Genomic DNA, 24,219 nt, shown 5'->3' with positions numbered 1-24,219 from the left:
TAGAACCCTTGTCATGTGTTCACTGTGAGTTAAAACTACTTTTACACCTCAGACTGGATATTATGTGCATGTGTACAGTAACTCTGAATCTCGGTAATGGATAATGATATCGAAAAATATTTCAAAGCTCCCACAGATCATCTTAAAAACACATGGTAAAAATTTTGTCAATTTGCCATGAATAAAAATTATAGAAGTGACCATTCCCCCAATTAGTACTTTAGATACCCAAAAATCATGTTTTTTGGCAGTTTTCTCAGGAACTGCCCCTGAACAAATGGTGCTTTTATAAGCTATCTAAGGCCCACCCTAGACCACATGTAATGCAAAAGAACTAACTGATTTACTTGATCTGCTTGGTCTGAAGGGAGCGTGTAATGTTTAAATTTTGACTCAGTAGCTGCAGTATGCCAGATCTTTTGATATGTATACAAATGATCACTAGGTCAATGGCTTTCTAAAACATCCCTGGAATCAACAGAATGTGAGATATAAACCCCTGAAAACTTGCATTTTTGCACACAGCTTTTTAGAACATACTGGTACCGTGCACTGTCGTGCACAAGCTGGTTCAAAAGGATAACAACAATGAAAACAAAAAGTTAAAAAAAGATATTTCCACAGATAGCCTAAATGAACAGTAACATATATTGCAAGATTTCTGAATAAAAAATGAGATAAAATTTCCCATTTGGTAGATGGGTGAAAAAAATACACACACCTAAAGTATTTCCACGAGTGAATGCCCTTGCTATGAGGAATACTTTTGGAAAAATGGATTGAGAATTTTCCTATTACATTTATGTGATAGTCAATGTAATTCTGAAAAATTTTCATAAAGTCTTAACTTGAATAAACATACAAAGTGTGTCCCACAACGGCCTATCTGTCCCAACATACCTATCCTCATCCTATACCTGCCTTGTCCTTTTTCCTACCATCCCTTGTTGTCATAAGTAAAGAGTGGGGTGGACAGGGGTCTTTAGCCATGGTGAAGGCAATCTGTCTAGGGGTGACAACCCCAAATAATAAGCCTCTGAAGCTAACAACTTGGGCAATATCTTGGACAGTGGGTTGCCACTCTCCTACAAAAAATAATCTTCAACTGAGCATGGAGGGAAATTTTGCTGAATGCACTACCCCAGGTGGTAACCAATCCACCGTCACCCAAGGTGACATTAGTGGACCTTTGGATTCTGGGGAGTCCACACCAACATACTTTGAGGATGAGTTGGAGCATCCTGAATTCACCAGACGTAAACTCAGACCAAGACGGCAAAGCTTCTCTGCAACATTTAATGCTAATTCACTTCTCAAAGTGGGTAAAATGAAACATCTGACCGATTCACTAACACAACACAGTACAGCACAACACAGTACTGACAGCAGTACAGGAAACCAGATTCACGGATGATCATGCCTTCGTGTCCCAAGGATACAGAATGCTCTAGGGAGAAGTGGGTCAACGGGTAATGAAGAACGTTCCCCACTTAGGTATAGGATTTATAATCAGTCACAAGATACTGGATTCAGTGATTGCCTTCACCTCCCCAAGCAGTCGTGTATCCATACTCTCCCTCAAATGTGCTAAGAAGGACTACAATGCAGTCAACGTACATGCTCCAGCCAACCAGGACAACAGATGCACTCTAGACAGAACTGACAAATTCTGGGAAGACTTAGATTATATTCTCTCTAAAGTTCGAGAGACAAACACCATCATACTGCTTGGTGACTTCAATGGTCAACTGGGAAGAGAGAAAAAGTACAGAAATATAGTAGGCAACTATCCGGCACAATGAGAACCAACCGCAATGGGGAAAGATTGGTGGATCTTTGTAGGACTTTTGGGTTGGTCATGAAGTCTACAGCCTTCAAACACCTGCCAAGGAAGCAGAAGACTTGGATTTCTCCTAATACCAACTTGGGTGAATTCTGGATAGATCATGTAGCCATTTCTAGAAAATCTCTAAAGGAAATACAAAATGTGAAGGTATTAAGAAGTGCCAATCTGGAGTAAGACCACTACCTCTCAAAGATCAAAATGAGACTGCAGCCTAGAAACACTAGAGTACACAGAACATCCAAGCTGGTAAGATTTGACATAGAGCGACTTAAGAACAGACAAGAAGTAAGCCAGAGACTGAACAGTACAGATTTCAACAGGTGAGGCCAACTGAGGGAGACTCTTGTAAAGACGGCCAATGAACTCGACTCCCTTACAAGAAGTAGGAAGCATCTGTGGTGGAATGAAGACTGTAACAATGCAATAGCCCAAAGACAGACGCTCTGGGGGAAGTGGAATTGTTAGAAAGCCAAGAAAAATTGAGAGAACTTTTTGGAACAAAGAAGGCTTACAGCTAAGATAATTCGAAGAACCAAAGGGACCTTCACACAAAACCAATTAACCCAAATTGAAGAGAGCTTCATTAAGAATAACTCCAGAGATTTCTACATTGCCTTCAGACAGACAGTCAGAAAATGCAATCGGCCATGCCTCCACTTCAGAGACTCGCAGAGCAAACTGGTTTTTAACAAGGCCAACTGCCACCTATTAGCTCCGTACTTTAAAAACCTACTCAACTGTGATCCACCCAGCGAAGACTTCAATTACAAACAAACCACACCAAACCTGGACTGCCTCCTTCACTGGAAAAAGTTGGACAAATCATTCAGCTTCTAAAGAATAACAAGGCAGCTGGAGGGGACTCTATCATTGCTGAACTCGGGAAATGTACTGGAAGCAATGAAGTGGGCAAGCTCACCGAGATCATCCAGGACATCTGGGAAACAAGAGAAATTACTGCCTGATTGGAACACGATCCTGATCCACCAGCTTCACAAAAAGGGAGATTTTACTGATCTGATCAACTACTGTGGAATTTCTCTTGTCCCGGTAACATACAAGATTCTCTCCAAGGCGTTACTGACAAGGGCAGAAGACGAACTGGATAGTCAGCTGGGAGAATATCAGGGAGGCTTCAGGAAGACCAGATCCTGTGCTGGATAGATCCCCAACCTTAAAACTGTACTGGCACACTCCAAGATGAGAAACCACAAAGTGGTCATCACCTTTGTTAATTTCAAGAAGGCCTACAACTCCATTGATAGATAAACGCTTCAGAAAATACTCCAGAAACTACGACTAGACAACAAAACCCACAGACTCATTACAGAAACCTTGACCAACACCCATTTTAAGGTCAAATTTAGAAGTAAGAACTCAGAAAGCTTTGAGATAAAAACTGGAGTGAGACAAGGGAATGGACTCTCCTCACTTCTCTTCGACTGTGTCCTCGAAAAGGTTGAGAGAGAATGGTGCAAGGAACTGACCAATTTGGGTGTTCAGACTGGTGTCTATCTGGGCTCTAAGAACAAAGGACTGATTGTAAATTGCCTGGCTTTTGCAGATGACATGGTACTTATTGCTGATTCTCTTGAAATGACAACAATGCAGGTAAACTGCCTCAGAAAACAGGCAGCCAAAGTAGGTCTTCAAATGTCACTGAAGAAAACAGTTCTTCACCAACATCAAAGAAGCTAACGGGGAGATGTTACTAGACCAGCGAAACATCAAAAGGACTGAGAAGTTTAAGTATCTTGGCACATGGATTGAATCCAACTTATCAGAAAAAATGTCATTATCCATGAGAGTCAACAAGTTGGAACTGCCTATCGACTGACTATGAACGCCTACAACAAAAAATGGACGACACACAACCTGAAACTTAAGCACTACACATCAGTTATATGACCAGAAGCCCTGTATGCCATGAACCGGAGAGGTCTGATGGACAAATTGGAAGTCAGACAGAGGAGAATAATCAGGAAGATCCTACGCCTGATAGAAGAAGATGGGGAATTCAGAAGGCGACATAACTCCGAGCTCTACGAACATATCAAGAGGCTCTCTGACTGTGCAATAAAACGGAGGATAGCTTTCTATAGCCATGTTGCAAGATTGTCTCCAAACAGATTGACCAACCGTCTGTTCACCTTCTGGCAAAACTAGAAGGATCGCACCACTTGGCTGACAGAAACTGAAAAGGATATTGAGGATACAGGGTACTTATAAATGGTGGAAAAATCGAAATTTTTTATGACTTTATTAAATTCTATAGTCTTTCCTGATTACACTGATATATACATTATAGGGTTTCAAATGAAAAATGACCTATACATACCAAATTTTAAAGTTACAGTCACGTATTCCACCATGCCCCCTTTATTTCTGTTACAGAAACCAGTATTATTTCGAAAATAACTCTGAACTTTCTGTTTCCTGCGATTACACGTATGATACATTGTATTTGTTGGTAACAAGTGCAGGTTTCTAGTGTCTGTAAATGATTATCTTTGCTAGAATTTACTCTGTTTCACTGAAGCAGTTTGTTGATGTGTTGCTGAATATATTTGTGGAAGTACATAGCCTTTAGTGTGCAATAAATACGAACTATGCCACACACCAAGAAATTCAAAACAGGGAAATTCTGTGGTAACCAGCTCACAAACAAAGCAAGCCTCACTGTTGAAAGTAACCTATGTATCAGTTCTTCAGGGAAAAAACTCCCACATGGCATGCCTCCTGGTGATTCAAATTTTTGTGTCAACAATGACGCTGTTTGTAGAAGATTTGTTATTGTTGATGTGGGCATCTTATCTTCTTTGATAAAGGAAGTGGCGAAATGTAAAAAATGTCTGGAAATAACTGAACAACAAAGTAACAGGAAGGGTTTAGCATCAAAATTAGTTGTTCTGTGTAGATCCTGCAATAAATCTACCTCGAAAATGACTTAGAACATTGTGCATAATTCATATGATGTGAATTTGACGTTAGGGTATGCAATGTGTGCAATAGGAAAAGGAAAAAAGGCTGCTCAAACGTTTTGTGGTTTGATAGAACTTCCTCCTCGTCCCAGTAGGCTCAGCAAGTACATAAAAATACTTTTAGGTGTCTTGACAGTTGTGTCTAAAGCATCTATGAAACATGCAGTAGAAGAAATTGTAAATATTGGTGGAAGCAGGGACATTTCTGTTGCACTTGATGGAGCATGGCAACGTCGAGGACATCGTTCCTTGAATGGTATTGTAAGTGCTACTTCTCTGGAGAATGGAAAAGTTGTTGATGTTGAGTGCTCATCTAAGTACCGCCACATCTGCCATGGTAACACTGAAGGACATAATAAACATCAGTGTTCTAAGAATTATGATGGTTACAGTGGAGGCATGGAGTCTGATGGAGCTCTACAAATATTTCAGAGGTCGGCGCCCGTTTATAGCGTTAGATATAGGAAGTACCTAGGCCACGGGGACTCTAAAGCTTTCAATAAAATTAACGTGTTCAATGTTTGTGGTGATACCTTGGTAACAAAACTGGAGTGTTGTGGACATGTGCAAAAGAGTATGGGTGCTAGATTGAAGAAGCTACGAGGAGAAATGAAAGGAAAGTTGCTATCTGACGGAAAATCTCTGTCTGGCCGAGGCATATTGACAGAAACTCAAACAGACCTTCTTCAGAATTATTATGGACTGGCCATTAGACGAACTGCACCTCTGAATGATGTTGCAGCAAAGAGAAAAGCTGTTTGGGCCACCTACTTTCATAAGTTGTCCACAGATGACCAACCTGTTCACTGACTTTGCCCTAAAGGAGCAGATTCTTGGTGTGGTTACCAAAAACACAAAAAAGTTGTCAAATATACCATCATAAGCATCCTCTTCCTGCACCTGTTATTAATTAAATAAAACCAATTTCTTAGAGACCTGAGTGACCCTGTTTTGATTAGTAAATGTCTTCATGGGGGCACTCAGAATACAAATGAAAGTAATGTTTTTGTAGGACTAAGTACATTAAAAGTTGGTGTACTAGATGCAGTTTCAATGATGGAGTGATAGGAAAGTTGGAAGTCCTGAGAAATTTAGGCATAAAATGTGGCTCTAATATGGAAGATCAATTGCTTGCATGTAACAGACAACAAGTGCATGAAGCTGAAAGATTCGCTCTTCAAGTTGCCAAAGAAGCAAGAAGTGCAAAAGGAATGCCAAGAGGAAGCCTGAAGATAAAGAAATACTGCATAATGAAGACTATGCTTCAGGAATGTTCTGAGGCACAGTTTAATTGGAGTCATATCTTCATTCGCAACTTCCCACAAGTTGTATTTTTCAGGATTCAGGTACAAATATTTCCTTAAGTTTATAAAGCATTGCTCTAATTTTTTTCTGTAACTTGCAATAGTCCATACTTATGTAGTAGACCTAAGCTTTATTGCAGAATCAGCTAAATTATAGAAAAAATAACATTTTTATTAGGAAAAAAATTATAAAAATTAAAATGTAAGATGTGATATTTTTTTATCCTTGTAATATACATAATAGGTGGAATTAAATAGGTCTAGTACCTCAGCCATCATGTCATGCATATCTGGTAAAAATTTGGTCTCCTTCAAATGTATAACATTGAATTAAATGGTACCTCAATTTGAAGAAGCATTTTGGGAAAAAATTGCATCAATTTCTTTGTAATTTTTTAATAACCCTAAGCAGGTTCAAAAATATTCAAAATAATTCTAATTTGTTTAGAAAGTGTGCTGCATTACTTGATATCGATAAAAAATCTGTAAAACATATACATTATAAACAGAGCCTGAAAGAAATAGGTGTTGATTTTTACATAATATTGAGCTGGAAAAGTACCCTGTATCCTTAAAGAACTGGGAATAACTGATCTCCAGAACAGACACTCTGTGAGACGTACCCTGAAGGAAGCCCGAGGATTTCAGGTAATGCCCCTGGACAAAAGAAAGGAAGGAGTTACATCGGCAGCAGATGCGACAGTACTGGGCAAAGACCAAAGCCCAACAATTGAACAAGTGTGGTCGAAAGTAAGCCCGTTCGAAACAAGAAGAAGAAGAAGAAGAAGAAGAAGAAGAAGAAGAATGAACTGAGACAGAATCCTGAACAACAGGGGACTGACGTACTAAGACGTGTATTGAAACTATGAAATGGTGCACCGATAATGACTATGCACTATCAAAAATCTAGATTTGCTTTAATAAAGCCTGAAAGGAAAGGATGACTGATAGCTGTGCTCCATCATTTTGAAAGTCATATCACAGACATTAAGTGCATCTCAGAGTCCCAATGGACACTCTCTCTCTCTCTCTCTCTCTCTCTCTCTCTCTCTCTCATTGACAAAATAAGAAACAAAAATAATAATACTCTTTTTTTTCGTGCCTTGCTTGGTTTACTTAAAAGGTATTAGGTATTTCTGTTTACAGTCGTTATACTCTAAGAGTGTATTTCACATGACCTGATTACCGGTATAAATAAAAAAAATTGTAATTTATTTTAAAAATGTTAGCAAGTGTTGTTTCGTGCCATGCAATATTTAAAAAATGCCAAAATTCTCCAATTTTGAAATGCCATAACATGAAAACAGAGATAAAATGCTAAAATATGGTATACGTATTTGTCTCTATAGGAAGAACAAACCTGAGATGGTGGGCAAGGTTGCTTGACAGACTTGACACTGAATGACCTATTTCCTATGATCTTGATAACTGTTTCAACATAATAAGTAAGAAAAATCACTGTACATACCTTCATAATACAAACGTTAATATGAGGAACACAGATAGTGAAGGAAGGGCTGTTCGTACACAAAGACCAAGTCATATTTTCCTACATATGGACATCTCTGTTAATATAACAACAAAAACAATCAGTTTTTGAATAAGTAATTTAATTGGATGGAGAAATAAAAAATCTACTCACCAAGCGGTGGCAGAACACACACATAAAAGAAGATTATAATTAGGCAAGCTTTCAAAGTCAGTGGCTCCTTCTTCAGGCAAAAGGGTTGAAGGGGAAGGAAGAGGGTTGAAGGAAACGGACTGGAGAGGTCTAGGAAAAGGGGTAGATTTCAGGAAAGTCACCCAAAACCGCAGGTCAGGGGAGACTTACCGTACACGATGAGAGGGAAAGATTAATTGTTGGGGACTGCAGTGGACAAGATTTGAAAACCTGAAAGCTTAAAGGTGAAAGACAGGCTAATATGCAAGACAGAGGTTACAGCTAAAACATCATGCATGAATTAATAAGAGTGAAAAGCTAAGTGCATTGTATGTAACAGAGGTGAGAGGGGGGCAGTGAAAAATAGACGGGTAAGGCAATGAAAGATGTAGAAAACTAAAACAGTGTGAAGAAAAGAATAGTTACTGTGAAGAAATACTGAGACGGAAAAAATTAATGTAAATTAAGGCCAGGTGGGTGGTGAGAATCAAGAACATGTTGTAGTGCTAGTTCCCACCTGCAGAGTTCTGAGATACTGATGTCTGGAGGAAGAATCCAGATGGTGTGTGTGGTGAAACAGGCACTGAGGTCACAACTGTAATGTTGTAGAGCATGCTCTGCAATGGGACATTATGTGTTGCCAATATACATCCTCTACCTATGCCCATTCATCCCACTTGGTTGACTACCACCAAATTACCAATTAGGATGAATGGGCATAGGTTGAGGGTGTATATGGGCAACACACAATATCCCGTAGCAGAGCATGCTCTACAACATGACAGTTGTGACCTCGGTGCCTGTTTCACCACACACGCCATCTGGATTCTTCCCCAAGTCACAAGTTTGTTATAACGTCAAGTTGAACACATATATATCAAAGACAACACAATACATGTAAGTCACAGAGCAAGTAGACAAAGTAAGACGTGTACACGGTAACAGTCAAATCAGCACTGAGTCCAAGTCTAGCGGCCACTGGCTGGCTGGCCACTTCGGTGGCGCGGCTGCTGCATGGCTGGCAGACAGCACCGCATGTAGAGGATGCGCGTAACTGCGCGGCGGCACTTTGAAAGATCGGCGAGTCACAACAAAGTTCCTTAGAACTCCACAGGTGGAAACTAGCATTACAACATGTCCTTGGTTCTCGCCACCCACCTGTCCTTAATTTACGTTAATCCCGTCCATCTCAGCATTTATTCACAGTAACTACTTCTTTCTTCACTCCATTTTAGTTTCCTACATCTTTCATTTTCTGACTTGTCTATTTTTTGCTGTCCCCTGTCCCACCTCTGTTACATACAATGCACTAAGCTTTTCACTCTTATGAACTCATGCACGATATTTTAGCTGTAATCTCTGTCTTGCATATTAGCCTGTCTTCCACCTTTAAGCTCTCAGGTTTTCAAGTCTTGTCCGGTGCAGTCCCAAACGATCAGTCTTTCCTTCTCATCCCACACGGTAAGTCTCCCCTAACAATTCTCCCCATTTCTTACACCTCTCCAGTCCTTTTCCTTCACCTCCTCGTCCTTCCCCTTCAAACCTCCTGCCTGAAGGAGGTGCTGCTGGCTCTGAAAGATTGCCAATTATAACCACCTTGTATGTGTGTGTTCTGCCACTGCTTGGTGAGTAGATTTTTTTATTTGTCTATCCAATTAAATCATTCTGTTAATAGCTTGACATTGGCTACTTCATAGTACCCAACCACTGACTGCTTCGATCCAAATATGCCATGCATTCTCAACATCTGATCTGCACAGTGCACAACTCAGAGCATAGACAGTCCATATAAATTGTAGCCAAAAAAGTAAAAAATGCAAACATAAAGCACACAACAGGTTATAAAAGAAACCTTCCGAAAACCCTTATCAAAAGGGTGGACAGTCTATGGGGGCATACCAACTTGGCACATGAAACAACAATGCCTGAAAAGAAAGCAACCGAGGACAATGACTAGAGTACATATATCTAGCCATACGAGACAGGTATCCACGTATGGAAAGATTAGCCTGATATAAGAAGGGATGTAAAATGGCATAATACCAGTCAAGGGAGTTATAATATGATAGTTAAATTGCAAAAGTCTCTCAAATGTCTATAGAAGAATTATGTACAAGCCTATATTTTGAGACAGAAAAAAAAAAGAAAACTTATTTCCTGTAAAAGATTAGCTGACAAGAATAATAAGCCACTAGTACATAAAAATAGCTAAAATGTGTAACTTCTTGATTTGTTTGTCTCTGAGGCATTCAGTTAGAAAGTGTGGAAGTTTAAGATGCTCCAAAATGTATTTTTACCAGTTTCAGTACATACCAATATGCACATCCAAAAAATTAGGAATTGGGCACACTTATTAACTATGTGATAAACAATGAGCCATTTACAGGATTTACAAGCACCAAGAACTTTGATAATTGGCTAGGTTATTTCTATTATGACAAGTTGGAAGGCCAGGGGTGTTATCTTATACTGAAAGACCAATCTATTTTATTTACACTATGACCATCACTAACAAATCTAGAATGAACCCCACAAAGAAGAGTAACTTACCTTTGGATTGCTAGGTTGCTTAATAATGCTCGCAATGGAACGAGTTCTCTCACTTTCTGTTAAAGGCCTAACTCTGAGTGCCACCGTAACTGGTTTGACTGACTGCTTCATTTTAAGAAAGCGTGCAAACTTTCAATTCATAACATGTAAATAACTGAAAAAAAATTGCTTTTGAGTTGAATAAGTAATGTATAAAACACTGCAAACACAAATAATTTACAGTCAGAGAGGAAATGTTAGAAGAATGTTTTGTACATTGACCACAGCATGTTAGCCGAAAAGTTTTAAGGCATAGTCCATATCAATTCAGGCAGGCTAGGAAAATCTTACCTTCATAGTCTCAGATGTTATTGAATTTAGCATGTGTTACAATGAAGGGCTAAGTAAGGAACACATATTTTTTTGTTTTCGCCAAAAAAATTTCCACACCAAGCTACAGCCCTCCAAAGATGACATAGCACATACCATTTTGAAGATGCAAATTTTGGAAAAAATTTTAAAATGCTGTTTCTCTGGAACAGTTCTAGATATTCTGTTCTTTCATTATTATTATTATTATTATTATTATTATTATTATTTGGAAGATAATTGCTTTATGATTACTAAGAAATCCTCCATTCAGACTTATCTGCCACTTTTAGGTTGAACAGGTCATTATCACATAACAGGCTCATAAAATTCAAAACCTAGCCTTATTTAACATAATTTTAGTTTAGAAAGATGAGTAAGAGACTCATTTATCAAGCATTTTAAATGGTTCTAAAATGTGTGCGAAAGGTCCAAATACTTAAAGGTTTCAATTTATAAAACTTCTGTGCACTCTGTTTTGTACTGAAATTAGCCAGCCAATGAACTAAAAATTTCCAGAATGGAAACATCCCCCAGGCTGCGGCTAAGCCATGTCACTGCAGTAGCCTTTCTTTCAAGAGTGCTAGTTCTGCAAGGTTCGCAGGAGAGCTTCTGTAAAGTTTGGAAGGTAGGAGACGAGATACTGGCAGAAGTAAAGCTGTGAGACCGGGCGTGAGTCGTGCTTCAGTAGCTCAGATGGTAGAGCACAGGCAAAGGTCCCGAGTTCGAGTCTCGGTCGGGCACACAGTTTTAATCTGCCAGGAAGTTTCGACTAAAAATTTGTTCCACTGCTTCAGTATCTTTCTTTGATATAGAGTGATACCTTCCTGTTGAACCAATAGGAACTGGAGCACTTATAATCTTCAAAACATTGTGAGCAGGAAGTGAGCACTGATGGCATTGTTGCTGTCCTTCAGCTGGAAACCTATATTCAGCAACTGGTTCATGTGGTAGCATAAAGTTCACTACAATTTCGTTTAACTCATAACTGGTGTCTATAATCTCTGCCATCCACCAGTCACAGTAATACACACATGCCACAAGCATCCCCTTTCTCAGGTTATGAATCTGAATATTATCCTTCTGTTTCTAAGGTGTTGGCCGAACGAACAAAATTTCTTCTTTCTTGCTCTTTAAGGTGTGTGCAATATGAGTTTGCCCATCACTTTGAGTCCAAAAGTTGAGTAGTTTGTTTGGACCATTCTTATTTTTTCTACTCACAGAATCTTCAATTTCCTCTTTGGACAAAAAAATAAGGGCTGTAGATGTGTAAGATTTCATGACTCTCGTAAAATCCTCTGCATTCTGAATCGCAGCTATATTTGGCCTGGAAAAATTGTTTCATAGCATGGTGCTTCAGCAGGCCTCCTATGACATCACAAGGCTCCTTCCCGTGACCAGTAGCACTGTATACCCAGTCAGTTGGCACAAGCGACTTACTCAATTCAAACAGCTGGTAACGATTTTTAAAATGACTAGGAGCACCATCAGAAATAATGAAGATCTTCTCTGCCCCTGTTTGCAGTTTAAGACTTTTGCACACTGCTAGCAAAGCATGTGCTGAGTCATATCCTATGTCATCACTTATAACTGCAACACTTGTAGTCTTGTTTTGAAAATATGTGACTCCTGTAAAAATTGAAACCTGATCATTACTCCACTGATACCCTTGTACTTCTTGTGGGAGAATTACAGACCAGTTCTCAGCAAAATCACAGTGAAGCACTATGCATAGTCCTGCAGCCTGTACACACCTTTTCACTTCTGCAATGTGGTGTTGCAATTTCTTCAGATGCTGGTGTGTTACTGCTTTCACTGACTATTTACCAAGTTCGTCAATGAAACTATCAAAGGCAACAGTTTTCTTAACTACTTTATTTTCCTCCCATGTCGTATATGTAATTTCTTCCAGGCCAAGTATCTGTAAAGACATTCCTTCCTTTCCAGGACAGTCACCAAATTCTTGAAACAAACAAGTTTTTCGCTCTATGTCACAGACCACTAATGACTTCACACGCCCAACCAAGGTGTCATATGTCACGTGCTCCAGTAAGTTCTTCAAAGTTACCACATAAAGTTCAAAATTCACTTAGCACACGCATAAACAGACATCTCCAGGTGGGTGTGGAACTATCCACTTAGGTCGTAGTGCATAAATTTTGGTCTTCCAATATGTGAAGTTGTATAGTTGCTCTTATAAATTGCAAAAGTTTCTTCAATACTGCGAGTCATGTAGCTCTTCACTTTCAAAACTTTTTTACCTTCGTCTGTTACAGTTATAGCATCTTCTTGTTGGCACTCTGGAGAGAACAGTCCCATTTATCTTCCAGATAAAAGGGCTGTACTATTTGAACTTGAGCTGCTTCTACAGAATGGCCATAATAGGGACCTGGTCTTCCAAGGACTCCTTTTATAGACCTCACATTTCTTGATTTGTCTACAATGCACTTTGACACTGATGGAACATGGTTCAATAGTGTTTTCTTTGAAAATGTTTCTGGAATAATAGTTAAAACTTGCACCTTTTCACTGTAGGATGCGCAGTAATCAACAGGTGTATTGATATTTGTGAAAAATTCCTCGCAAGAGGTGCGAGAGCGCTTTGGTTCATTTTCTTCTGAAGATGGAATTTCCAATTTGAAGAGTGTGGTCAGTTTTGCTATAATGTATTCATCCATAGCTTTAGTAATTTTTCTGCACTTTCTTGATGCATAGAGCTTATGACTCAACTACACTGATCACAGTTTCTTAACAGGACTAACACCTGGGTCATTCCATGCCAAGTCATCCAGGCTCCTATACCCACCTGTCACAGATGTTTATGAAAATTTATATTTGAATTGTATGCATAATGAAAAGAAAATATTTCAAGTTTCATCCAATTCTAACAAGTAGTTTCTAAGTTATCACTGTTTAAATTTTTCCGAGGGCGATTAAGATGTAACTAAAGTGTGCATGCTTTTATACAATTTGAAGCAAAATCATTAGTTTTGAAGCTAGAGCCACGAAATTTTCACTGTTTTGTTCTAAATTAAACACTTGAACTGCTAGAACTACATAATTCCGATTTATAATGTTTTTTCGTGTTGAAAAACTGTACTGAAATTAAAAATATTGTTAATTTCAAAATTGTGGTGTAGGCATCAAAAATTATTAATAGCTGAAATCTCTCTTCAAATAACCCAATACAGTCATATATTTTTGAACACAACATAAAATTACCTTTCAAATGGTGCAAAAAATTGGTGGGATTCTGAGCTGTGACAATTTTATAACAAATTGAAGTCAAATTTTGTAATTTACTTTGTAAAATACATGTTTGATACAATAACTAAATATCTGAAGTCAATACAACAGTCAAACTACTAGTTTTATGTATCAATTATTTCAAAATAAAAGAAACATACATTGAGAATTTTACATAATAGGTTTACTTACATTTGAGTACATGAGATGGCAATTATTTGTTTTCAAACAAATCCTTTGTATAAAGAGTTTTTGATGACTTTAAAGTTTAGTAATTATTCAGTTGAAGTATTATACTAAGTTTATATGAAGCAGTATGTACAATAATTAGATTTAAATATCCACTAAGGGGTTTTTTTTTTTTTTTTTTTTTTTTTTTTTTTTTACAATAAAGCATTGAAACTGTTCCATGTTTTGATGATTTCCTTTTGGGAATTAGCATCACTCTTATATGATCTGCTGAACTGAGATGCTACCTCTGGAGGAGCTATTACACATAGAAGATGGGTGGTGGAACAGGACATCTATCTTCTTTTTAAGGCCAGAAGAAAATTTCTGCTGGTCCGTGAGGGTGCATAAAAAGATTGTCATTGTCCCCTCCTTCTTCACTGAAACCCAGAACCATTCCTATCCACCAGTTTTGCTAATAAATGCATCCAACAAAAAAATGTAGGTTAGGTTTAATAGTTTGAATACTCATAAAAATATTTTGTTTCAACAAAATTTCCAAGTCTGAACTCACTCGTTTGGCTGTAATTTCTTCACAAGAAGCTGGCTTAAAATAATGGAAACTTCTTGTACCCAGTATTGTTTGACCCACTTGAAATCTGATTCAAGCTTTGCCCTTTTAATTTCAATTTCTTCCTCCTTTAAAAAGAAAAAAAATCTATTTTTGAGAATAAACTTTTGCAAAAATTGTTCATTTGTTCAGTGTTTATTATCTGCTAACTTTGCCTACTGCTCTGCAAGTTTTTTTGGTAACAGTTCTCTTGACTGTGCCCCCGATCCCATTGTATGTTGTTTTACCATGACTTGTAGCATGAAATGACCAGCTTGCATTTAACTCGAAATCTTTATAATGAAAACATAAATTTACCATGCTTTTAAAGTTTTATATACTGAGCACTGCAACCATCTGTAAAATACTCAATCTGGTCAACGTCAGGAAAGTTTTGCTTTATGACATGTATGGTTTTTTCTTGTACTGAATAAACAAATGGTACACCATGTTTTAGATCATCTGAAATGAAACACAATGATGTTTCTTTTGTGGTGGAATCTTCATTTTTCAGAAAAAATCACTACTGGATGAACTGAGCAGCTCAAGTGGCCTCAGTAGGAGGATTGCAGTTCATTTGGCAGAATGAAGTTATAGTTTTCTGCAAAATCCATAAGAACTAAAACCTCATTAAATTCCAAATTTCATTTTTTCTCTTTCATGTAGTAAGAGTTTTGAGTTTTATGATGTAAGAATGAGATATCAGAGACTCAATTTTTTTTTATAGTAAAATCAGTTAACTCCTTGCAAGGTAGTAGCATTGTTTGTAAAGTCATTCTGCCATCACATGAAACCCACTACAAAAATTTAATGTCTTCATCCTCATCGTAATCTTCTAGTATTTCTCTTATATGTAGCTGCAGTGATTCACTTGTTTTCAGGCACACATCACAATGTCTTGACATACAGTTTCTGTTTTGTCTATCACAAACCAATTTGTCCATCACAGTGTGTAGTGATTCTTTAACAGGCTGGTTCAGAGCATTTGCTAAAAGCTCAACGTTTTGGTGGTACAAGCAACCACACACACTGTAATTCCAAGTAAACCAGCAAGCACACAGCATTTCGGTCTCAAGGAGCAAAATTTGGAAAATTCTATTTTAATATTTGGGTGTTTTTCTTTATACGCAATAAATAGTTCCTCTAAGTTGCATAAGATAATTCTTTTCTGTTTGTAAGAATTTTTTTTTATACTAACTTTGTCTTTAGCACCTGACAACATGTAAAAAAATTCATCATCTTCATAAAACAGTTTGACAGTGTGTATTGTTTCATGGGGAAGGGTTCTGCTGTGTTTGGGTTCTATCAAATCCAAAATACCTTTCTCATTTGCAAGCATTCTGGCTTTTCACACTAAATATTCTGCTACATTATATTTCTCCGCTGCTTTTCTGCGAGACCGAGACTTTGGAGTGATTGTTAATATTTGTATTTTTTTCCGTTTGGTTAAGTTTGTCTTGAGTTTTTCCTTTATAGCACCCATTAAATGATAGAGATCCTCAGATTTTGTATTCAATTCATTACTTTGACTTGTACTGTCACTCAATTGAGTCGTTGGATTCTTGTACTTTCAAAACAAATGACAACTTTCTTTTAACCTTGTCTTTTGCCTTTTTAAACTTCTTTTTAGCAAATTTTTTCTTCGCTTGGGTAGATAACGACTGAAGTTTAAGTGGTGTCTCATCCAACCCTAAAAGAGTATCAATCAACTTTTCTCTTTCTACTACTCTTTTTGCATTGGTTAATTCACTCTCATTTGCTTTGTCACTTTCAAACAGAGCAATATCATACTGCACAACAGCTTTCCTGGCACTAAAATAATGTTCTTATTTTCCTTAACATATTTTGCTTTTTACAGAGTAATTACCCTTAACTCTTTCTTCTTTGTTAAAGGTACAGAATGTTTCTTAAATGGATCACAACAAGAGTTTTGGTTCTTTTCAAAATACTTTCAAAAATAACACAAATGATGGGAACAAATATCATCTGTTTCACTGTACTGCTTATTAGTATGCCAAACTAAAATTTCTACTTCTTCTTTAGACAACTGTTAAGTGTTAATTATTTTCTGTGTCTTGTAATATGTTATGCAAGGTGTTTTTATATATATTCCATGTCCCATGCAATAATGCTGAAATAGTTACTCTGTGTCCATCAGTAGTTTTCTTATCCAAGCATGCTGTAGTGCTGTACATAAGTGAATGATATATTGAAGTGTTCTCCTTTATATACCACAAAATAGTTACTTATCTTTAAAACAAGAATTTATCAAGAGGTTATGGGCCCAGGACAAATCTAAAGGCTTGCTCAGATAAACCCAAGTACAAAACTGGATATGTAACTATTCATCTGTTATTTTTAAAGGAGCACACAAACACGTCAATGATTCATTGCATATCAGTAAAAAGTCAGAAATAGCATCAATCGGCAAATTAGTGTCACGAAAATTGTTGTTGTTGTTGTTGTTGTTGTTGTTGTTGTTGTTGTTGTTGTGGTCTTCAGTCTTGAGACCGGTTTGATGCAGCTCTCCATGCTACTCTATCCTGTGCAAGCTTCATCTCCCAGTACCTACTGCAACCTACATCCCTCTGAATCTGCTTAGTGTACTCGTCTCTTGGTCTCCCTCTACGATTTTTACCCTCCACGCTGCCCTCCAATACTAAATTGGTGATCCCTCGATGTCTCAGAAAATGTCCTACCAACCGATCCCTTCTTCTAGTCAAGTTGTGCCACGAACTCCTCTTCTCCCCAATTCTATTCAATACCTCCTCATTAGTTATGTGATCACGAAAATTAAATTCGTGAAAACTTTGTTAATCGTCAAAGTACAATCAGAAAAGTCAGTTACGTGTATTAACTTCACAGACAGTAGAGTTTTTAGCCGTTGTCAATGGATTCTATCAAGTCACAATTGGAAGTTTTGTCAGAGGAACATCACGGAAATGTTAACTACATTTCTTGGCAATTTAAACAGGATTTAACATTAAAGTCAAAGAATTGTACTCAGTAGCAACTGGACAGGAAATTAAACCAACAGGAGGACAAACTGATCGACATGTAAAAGCTTGGATTGAGAAAGATCTTGAGGCACAAATTTTTATAGGTTTAAATGTCAATAGCAACATAGCCAGGAAGATAGCAAATTGCAAGTCTGTTAGTCAAAAGCTTAAAAAATGAGAAATGTTATACGGCAAGAAATCGGATTTGACAATTGAAGGTTTGCAGAGAATCTTTAATTACAAATACGATACAAAAACTTCACCATTTCCGTACTGCATGGGATAATGTAGCGGCAGCTGACAAAAATCTTGACACATTGTTTGAACGTTTGTGTCTGGAGGAAGATAGGTTAAATGAAACAAAGCTGTTAAGCACGTCCCACACTAATGCTTTTATCTCAAAACAAAGTAAACAATTTGTCAAAGCAGGTCAGCAGGAAACGTCTACAGTTCAATGTTTCAAATGCAGCAAAAACGAGCATGTAAAGAAACACTGCAGAAATAAACCAAGTGCCAAATGTTCAGTATACTGTAGAGAGAATTATTCACATAATAACTGCAAACAAAGGGGTCATTTTGCCAGGGAATGTCGAAGTCCAAAGTTAGACAGATACAAGACAAGTGATAAACTTGACAATAAAGAATCAAAAGGTTACAAACATAAAGCACTGGTCACTGTTGGATTATCTATTGCCAATATAAATGAAATAAATTTGCAATCGGGTCAAGAGAACATTTGGTAGCAAGACTGTGTTGCCACACAAATATGACATTTAGAAGGGAATGGTTAAAAAATTATGTATAATTAAATCATTGTACAAAAGTGTTAATTCATGATAAACTAAATTAGAAGGAATTGGAGTGGGAGATGTCGAATTAGAGGCTTTCGATGGAGGACAGTGGTATGATGCAGTTCTGGAGAATGTTCTATATGTACCAAACATAAATTTCAATTTACTTTCTGTTACTCAAGCCTTAGACAAAGGCTATGTTCAGATTGCAAATGCAGATCTCTCAGTTTTCAAAACCGCTGACAATCTGGAAACTGTAGCAATAGGTCGACACTAACGACAGCTGTAAAAAATGTTGTTTCGTACAAAAGAATTTAACAAACGTATGACAGCAATCTCAATTAAAATGTCGCCTATGTCAGAGACATACTAAAAAGTAATGGTATTGATTATATTGATGACTGGAATGAATATGTATGTGTTGGTTGTATCTATGGCAAGCAACATCTCAAATCAAGAAAAGTTGCTGAAAATACTTTGGATATAATTCATGTTGACTTGTGTGAAATGAATCTCATATCATTAGGAGGAGAAAGATATTTCTTGTTGTTTAAAGATGATTTTTCTCATTTGCGAACTGTTTATTTTCTCTAGACGAAAGATGAAGCTGTTTCCAAACTAGAAACATTCATGAAGAAAGGAAAATGTTTAAAGACAGACAACAGGACCGAAATCAAGAATGAACTCACTAAAAGGCTTCTAGATGAACTTGGTGTTTTTCACATGAAGATGAACACATACACACCTCAGCAAAATGGCAGAATTGAAAGAAAAATGTGCACAGTTGTCGAGACAGCACGACCGGCAATACACGCACGAAATCTGAATGAGAATCTTTAGGCTGAAGCGATAAATTATGCCGTCTTTATGCTAACTCAAACTGATAGAAGTTCAGTCAGTAAAAGGGAAAAGTCCCACTGAATTGTGGTTTGGACGAAAAATAGATTTTGATAAGTTGAGAAGTTTTGGATGTGACTGCTATGTTCTGACTGAAGATCACAAATGAAGAAAGACTGAAAAGAAATCAAAGAAAGGAACCTTTGTTGGCTATGATTCAGATTCACCCTGCTACAGAACCTATCCGCCTGATGAAAAGGACATAGTTACCTCTGATAATGTCATATTTGACAAAAGAATATAATGTAGAGAAAGAGCTATTGTAATTAAATCTTTCACAGGAGAAAAGTATGAATTAAAATATCCAGAAGAAACACAGATGATTGTTTCTCTCATGTCTCTGAAGATTGTAGTATGTCATCTGATAATATAAAAAAAATGAAGTTTCACAACCGAAATTATGTGACCGACGAAACGTTAGACAACCAGTCAGATTTACAGACTATGAAATGGATCACATGCCACACAATAATAATGCAAACTTTGGCATGATTGGTGAAGTTGAAGACATTTCTGTTTCAAATGCCTTGAAAGATAAGAACTAGTGTAAAGCAATGTCTGAAGAATACAAATCGCTAATAAAATTAAAAACTTAAGAGTCTCGTAGAACATCCAAAGAATGTAAAACCTTTAATGTGTCTCTGGTATTGCGTAAAAATCAAGACGGGTGTTATAAAGCCAGACTAGATGCTAGAGGTTTTGAGCAAGGAGGAGGACTGGATTATTCAGAAACTTTTAGTCCTGTAGCACGATATGAATCAATTAGACTATTGCTTAGTATTGTGACTACATTTTATGTGAAGACAGCATTTCTATACAGTGATCTGCCAAGAGGAAATCTACATGAATCAACCTGACGGATTCAACAATAGTACAAATAGAGTACAAAGAAGAGTTTATATGGCCTAAAACAAGCTCCAAAGAACTGGAACGATAAATTCAAAAATTATCTGAAGACATTAGGATTTGAAAATACAGACGATGATCATTGCAACTATTACAATGAAGACAGAAGCATCATTATAGCACTGTCTGTTGACGATGGACTAGTTACTGGGAGGATGACAGACAACATCATTGAAGTTTTGAACAAACTTAACCAGATGTCTGAAATAACATTTGACAGGAAAATGCGAAATCAAATGAGATCTCTTCGAATGGAAATTAAAATAAGTTCACAAGGAATCTTGTACATCAATCTACATATACAAAGAAAATCTTAAGACAATTTGAGTTCGATGATTTAAATTCAGTTGCCACACCTATGGAGCGTGGAATGATGACAGATTAACTAAATCTTGTCAACGATTAACAATTGGAAATTGATTTCACCATTTTCCAGTGACTAACCATTGGTTTATTACTGAATCTGCTTAAGTAATTAACAGCAAAACTAATATCCAGACATGATGTTGTTGCAAGATAGAGTAGACAGCTTATAGCTTCTCTATAAGGTTCTTATAGAGAACCTTATAGAGAAGCTATAGGCTGTCTACTGTAGCTTGCAACAATATCATGTCCGGATATTAGTTTTGCTGTTAATTACTTAAACAGCTTCAGTAATAAACCAATGGTTAGTCATTGGAAAATGGTGAAATGAATTTTTCAGTACCTAAAAGGAACTATGAAGTATGGCATATTATTTGATGGAGGCTCAACATTGCTTGCTTGTACTGATTCTGATTATGGTGGTGATATTGCAACCAGATGCTCCACCAGTGGAGTCTTATCATACGAGAAGGGCCCATTGTATGGTATGCTCGAAAGCAACGTCTTGTGGCAACTTCAACTGCTGAAGCAGAATACCAAGCTGCTGTCTCTTCAATCGATGATATATGTTTGATATGACACCTTGGACAAAAACTTACAATTTCCGGCTTGAATAAACAATAAGCTGCAATACATATGTTGAAGAATACTTATGAAGGAAAAATAACAACAGGCAAGAAACACATTGAAATATCACAAAAGTTTGTTCAACACCACACGGGAACAACTGCCAAACTGAAACATGTGGACAGTTCAAGTCCACTTGCTGACATACTCACAAAGCCACAGACTCTAAATGTGTTTCAAGAATTAGGAAGAAAAATTATTAAGGAGGAGTGTTAAGTGTTAATTATTTTCTTTGTCTTGTAATATGTCATGCAAGGTGTTTTTATATATGTTCCATATTCCGTGCAATAATACTGAAATAGTTACTGTGTGTCAGTGAGTTGTTTTCATATCCAAGCATGGTGTAGTGCTGTACATAAGTGAATGACATATTAAAGTGTTCTCCTTTATAAACCACAAAATAGTTACTTATCTTTAAACACACCCCCCCCCCCCCCCCCATGAACCATGGACCTTGCCGTTGGTGGGGAGGCTTGCGTGCCTAAGCGATACAGATAGCCATACCGTAGGTGCAACCACAACGGAGGGGTATCTGTTGAGAGACCAGACAAACATGTGGTTCCTGAAGAGGGGCAGCAGCCTTTTCAGTAGTTGCAGGGGCAACAGTCTGGATGATTGACTGATCTGGCCTAACCAAAATGGTCTTGCTGTTGTGGTACTGCGAACGGCTGCAAGAAAGGGGAAACTACAGCCGTAATTTTTCCCAAGGGCATGCAGCTTTACTGTATGATTAAATGATGATGGCGTCCTCTTGGGTAAAATATTCCGGAGGTAAAATAGTCCCCCATTCGGATCTCCGGGCGGGGACTACTCAGGAGGACGTCGTTATCAGGAGAAAGAAAACTGGTGTTCTACGGATCGGAGCGTGGAATGTCAGATCCCTTAATCGGGCAGGTAGGTTAGAAAATTTAAAAAGGGAAATGGATAGGTTAAAGTTAGATATAATGGGAATTAGTGAAGTTCGGTGGCAGGAGGAACAAGACTTTTGCTCAGGTGATTACAGGGTTATAAATACAAAATCAAATAGGGGTAATGCAGGAGTAGGTTTAATAATGAATAAAAAAATAGGAGTGCGGGTTAGCTACTACAAACAGCATAGTGAACGCATTATTGTGGCCAAGATAGACACGAAGCCCAAGCCTACTACAGTAGTACAAGTTTATATGCCAACTAGCTCTGCAGATGATGAAGAAATTGATGAAATGTATGACGAGATAAAAGAAATTATTCAGGTAGTGAAGGGAGACGAAAATTTAATAGTCATGGATGACTGAAATTCGTCAGTAGGAAAAGGGAGAGAAGGAAATGTAGTAGGTGAATATGGATTGGGGGGAAGAAATGAAAGAGGAAGCCGCCTTGTAGAATTTTGCACAGAGCATAACTTAATCATAGCTAACACTTGGCTCAAGAATCATAAAAGAAGGTTGTATACCTGGAAGAATCCTGGAGATACTAAAAGGTATCAGATAGATTATATAATAGTAAGACAGAGATTTAGGAACCAGGTTTTTAATTGTAAGACATTTCCAGGGGCAGATGTGGATTCTGACCACAATCTATTGGTTATGAACTGTAGATTGAAACTGAAGAAACTGCAAAAAGGTGGGAATTTAAGGAGATGGGACCTGGATAAACTGAAAGAACCAGAGGTTGTAGAGAGTTTCAGGGAGAGCATAAGGGAACAATTGACAGGAATGGGGGAAAGAAATACAGTAGAAGAAGAATGGGTAGCTCTGAGGGATGAAGTAGTGAAGGCAGCAGACGATCAAGTAGGTAAAAAGACGAGGGCTAATAGAAATCCTTGGGTAACAGAAGAAATATTGAATTTAATTGATGAAAGGAGAAAATACAAAAATGCAGTAAATGAAGCAGGCAAAAAGGAATACAAACGTCTCAAAAATGAGATCGACAGGAAGTGCAAAATGGCTAAGCAGGGATGGCTAGAGGACAAATGTAAGGATGTAGAGGCTTGTCTCACTAGGGGTAAGATAGATACTGCCTACAGGAAAATTAAAGAGACCTTTGGAGAGAAGAGAACCACTTGTATGAATATCAAGAGCTCAGATGGCAACCCAGTTCTAAGCAAAGAAGGGAAGGCAGAAAGGTGGAAGGAGTATATAGTGGGTTTATACAATGGCGATGTACTTGAGGACAATATTATGGAAATGGAAGAGGATGTAGATGAAGACGAAATGGGAGATAAGATACTGCGTGAAGAGTTTGACAGAGCACTGAAAGACCTGAGTCGAAACAAGGCCCCGGGAGTAGACAACATTCCATTAGAACTACTGATGGCCTTGGGAGAGCCAGTCATGACAAAACTCTACCATCTGGTGAGCACGATGTATGAGACAGGCGAAATACCCTCAGACTTCAAGAAGAATACAATAATTCCAATCCCAAAGAAAGCAGGTGTTGACAGATGTGAAAATTACCCAACTATCGGTTTAATAAGTCACAGCTGCAAAATACTAACGCGAATTCTTTACAGACGAATGGAAAAACTGGTAGAAGCCGACCTCGGGGAAGATCAGTTTGGATTCCGTAGAAATGTTGGAACACGTGAGGCAATACTAACCTTACGACTTATCTTACAAGAAAGATTAAGAAAAGGCAAACCTACGTTTCTAGCATTTGTAGACTTAGAGAAAGCTTTTGACAATGTTAACTGGAATACTCTCTTTCAAATTCTGAAGGTGGCAGGGGTAAAATACAGGGTGCGAAAGGCTATTTACAATTTGTACAGAAGCCAGATGGCAGTTATAAGAGTCGAGGGGCATGAAAGGGAAGCAGTGGTTGGGAAAGGAGTGAGACAGGGTTGTAGCCTCTCCCCGATGTTATTCAATCTGTATATTGAGCAAGCAGTAAAGGAAACAAAAGAAAAATTCGGAGTAGGTATTAAAATTCATGGAGAAGAAGTAAA

At 37.7% G+C, this 24,219-nt stretch overlaps 2 protein-coding genes across 8 annotated transcripts in view; one reads left to right on the top strand and one right to left on the bottom strand.

Moving 5' to 3' along the window:
- The window catches only part of LOC126249129 (kinesin-like protein KIF22), a 317,400-nt gene that overhangs the window by 279,372 nt on the left and 13,809 nt on the right, over positions 1 to 24,219 (bottom strand). For 5 of the 7 annotated variants that reach the window (XM_049950791.1, XM_049950819.1, XM_049950826.1 and 2 more), the window contains one exon: positions 10,342 to 10,495. In XM_049950791.1, coding sequence (XP_049806748.1) covers positions 10,342 to 10,452 — 111 coding nt within the window. In that variant the 5' untranslated portion in view covers positions 10,453 to 10,495. Of the gene's footprint in view, positions 1 to 10,341; positions 10,496 to 10,671; positions 10,777 to 14,677; positions 14,803 to 24,219 lie in introns of those variants that run through there. The other 2 variants (XM_049950785.1, XM_049950811.1) reach the window with 2 other exon arrangements.
- Positions 17,096 to 18,780, top strand: LOC126248762 (uncharacterized). Its single transcript, XM_049950155.1, has 4 exons — positions 17,096 to 17,120; positions 17,688 to 17,866; positions 17,931 to 18,435; positions 18,566 to 18,780. The coding sequence occupies exons 1-4, from the start codon at positions 17,096 to 17,098 to the stop codon at positions 18,778 to 18,780; spliced, it is 924 nt and encodes a 307-aa protein (XP_049806112.1).

This window comes from Schistocerca nitens, chromosome 1 (assembly GCF_023898315.1).
Source record: "Schistocerca nitens isolate TAMUIC-IGC-003100 chromosome 1, iqSchNite1.1, whole genome shotgun sequence".
In the NCBI taxonomy this organism is placed as follows: Eukaryota; Metazoa; Arthropoda; class Insecta; order Orthoptera; family Acrididae; genus Schistocerca; species Schistocerca nitens.
Note: the sequence above shows the minus strand (reverse complement) of the source record. Positions and strands in the feature narration are given on the sequence as shown.

Bases quoted from the DNA above. Each gene is read 5' to 3' on its own strand.
- LOC126248762 (XM_049950155.1), top strand. From the start codon at position 17,096: ATGATTCATTGCATATCAGTAAAAA. The intron at 17,121-17,687 runs GTCAGAAATAGC...CAATTTAAACAG, and splicing joins TCATTGCATATCAGTAAAAA to GATTTAACATTAAAGTCAAA. The intron at 17,867-17,930 runs GTTAGTCAAAAG...TGACAATTGAAG, and splicing joins AGATAGCAAATTGCAAGTCT to GTTTGCAGAGAATCTTTAAT.